The 2,500-nt window shown below is 36.3% G+C and overlaps 1 protein-coding gene across 3 annotated transcripts in view; it reads left to right on the forward strand.

The window, feature by feature from the left end:
• Nucleotides 1–2,500, forward strand: part of LOC122257755 (uncharacterized) — a 36,581-nt gene that overhangs the window by 31,322 nt on the left and 2,759 nt on the right. For all 3 annotated transcript variants that reach the window (XM_043023248.2, XM_043023249.2, XM_086550716.1), the window contains exons 2-3: nt 1–147; nt 1,429–2,500. The exon at nt 1,429–2,500 is cut by the window's right edge and continues 2,759 nt beyond it. In XM_043023248.2, coding sequence (XP_042879182.2) covers nt 1–147; nt 1,429–2,500 — 1,219 coding nt within the window. The remainder of the gene's footprint in view (nt 148–1,428) is intronic.

The raw sequence follows: 2,500 nt of genomic DNA on the forward strand, positions 1-2,500 counted from the left end.
AATGGCCCATCATCGCCAGCTGCTGGGACTACAGCAAATAAATCTTCAATATTGGTCGATGTGGATTTTCACAAGGAAGACAACATGGCCAAGAAGGATGTTTCTGGACCCCAGCAGCAACCTAAAACCCTGCTCTCTAATTGCATGGTAACTATAGATGAATAACACTTTTGCAAATAGAACAAGTGAAGTTGGATAAAACTGTCTTTGGTAAATTTTACTAGAAAGTCATCATGGCCAATTCCAACAATATACTAGTACCAATGGACTGCTTATGGTGTGTACTGCCCACTTTAAATAAGTTTAGTTTCTGTTGATTAATTATAGTAACAATATTGGCCAGAAAATTGAGATGGGGATGAGGTATCCAAGGAAAATTGTGTGTTAAAAGAAGAAATATGCAATTAATAATTAAAATAAATGATTAAAGTCAGTTTTGTATGTATCATGAAAAAACACACCCATTTACAATATTTAGAAGGTTACTCCCCCTTCTTATAATCCCCTTGGGGGTTAGAACCTCATTTTAAGTTGAATCTGTGTAAGATTTTGGTGTGATATTAGTGTATCTTAGCATTTCTTAGGCTTCTCTTCTTTGTGTGTCTGCAATTATGTGCGCACACTATAAGATATCCTCGGCTTCCATATCATATCATGCTAGCTATCAGGCCAATATTGTTGGTATAGTTGGTTCCCTGCACATTGAAATGACAATTAAACAGTATACAAAAGAAATTAGTTGTTGCCATATTCATTGTTATCAACAACACAACCTTTTAGTAAGATTTACCATCACTTCTTATCTGTCAGAACTTGAAGAGTTTAGTTGATTTTCTTTACATTTGATAAATTTGTTTTTCCAAGCATTTAGTATACTGAAACAGATCTTACAGGTCACAGTGCTTGGGAGATATCCAAATTACATTTAAAATTGGTATTAAGGTTAAATTAATAAGTGTATCAGGTCAATAATGCCAGTGCATATTGCATCTGAACACTTCAGGAAAAAACATCAGTATGACATGGCAGGCCAGGAATCATGACTATGGAGGGAATTCAGTCTTCTAAGAGTGATCACAAATATTGTGACTTCTTATGTTTGGCTTGATGTCTACTATTCAGACATCTGTTATATGTCTTAATGGTACAAATTTTCAAGAGACTAAATTAATAGTCATGGACTGCTAGAGGTAAGAAATAGGTAACTCTTTTAGGTTTCATGAAAAGACACCTGAATAGTTGATAGAGGACAAAGTTGGATTAAAGCATTATCATATTTTGAAAATATGATAAAGGATGCATATTTAGGCTAAGAGGTATCAGTTTCCTGATATGGTTAAGGAAAATGATACCTGTTATTATGTCATTTATAAACTTCTTTTCTTATACTATTGCAAAATTTCTAATTCTGTCTTTGTCATTTTCCAGGTGAATGCTGAAGAGAGTAACCTGCAAAGTACAAACTTCAATTACAATTATTCCAAAGCAACTTCTGAAATAGTCCCTCAAAATCAGGACCTCACAGGTAATCAGCAAAATGATGGTGAAGACAATGAAAGTGAAGGAGAACTGGTTATTGATGTTGAAACAAAGGCTGTGTCATCAGTTAACAAAGAAATGGATCGGCCAACCCAAAATGAACAAACTTTTCAGCACAAATTTCGTCGGGTTAGCAACCGTACAGACGGTCACCAGAAGATGGATCATGCCAAGAAATGGCTTCTTAGTGTGATGGTTGTTAGCAGTACAATGTCTGCTGTTTCACTTGGCTCTATTGAAGATGCCTATAAAGATCATTGTGAACAGTCAGGTCAGGAGCCACTCTCAACCCCTGTTTTGGCTCGTTTGATCCATGGATTATTTCAAGATGCTGAGAAGTGTCGTTTAGGCCCACGAGGTAACCAAAAGATTCATTACCGTAAACTTATGTTGAATATTGCAGGCAAAAATTTGCCTCAGGATTCAACTACTGAAGATAATCACCATGAACTAGAAAAAGAAAAGAATCTTAAGAATAAGAATGCACAAAATCTTGTAGATAACACTAATGAGGAACCTTTAAACCTCTGTCAGAGACCAGTTGTCCAGCAGAATATCATCAGTGAAGGAAAGCAAAAAGCATTAAAAGCAAAGGATGTTGAGTTACTTGAAGGTAAGAATATTCAGATCAATCAATCAAAAGAAAGGGAGGTACAAGAGCAAGAAGTGACAACATCAGAAAAGTGTAATCTTAACTCTGAGCAGTCACAAATGGCCAAAGATGACAGCAAAGAAGGATGTGAAGCAGCTGCCAAGAGATTGTCGCAAGTCTTGAAGTGGATCAATAATCAAGGCCGGAAAGATGTTTTATTGAAAGATTTTGCCCATAGTGCATCTTGCAAGGAAGAATCATGTTCACATTTGTGCATGATGTTTCGCCGTGTGCGTCGCCATGTTGTTGCTGCTCGCCATGCTTGTATGGTATTAAAACTCTACTCTGTACTCCTTCGCTTACATGTTT

Source organism: Penaeus japonicus, unplaced genomic scaffold (genome assembly GCF_977035675.1).
Source record: "Penaeus japonicus unplaced genomic scaffold, GWHDUDI00000001_assembly GWHDUDI00000024, whole genome shotgun sequence".
Taxonomy (NCBI): Eukaryota; Metazoa; Arthropoda; class Malacostraca; order Decapoda; family Penaeidae; genus Penaeus; species Penaeus japonicus.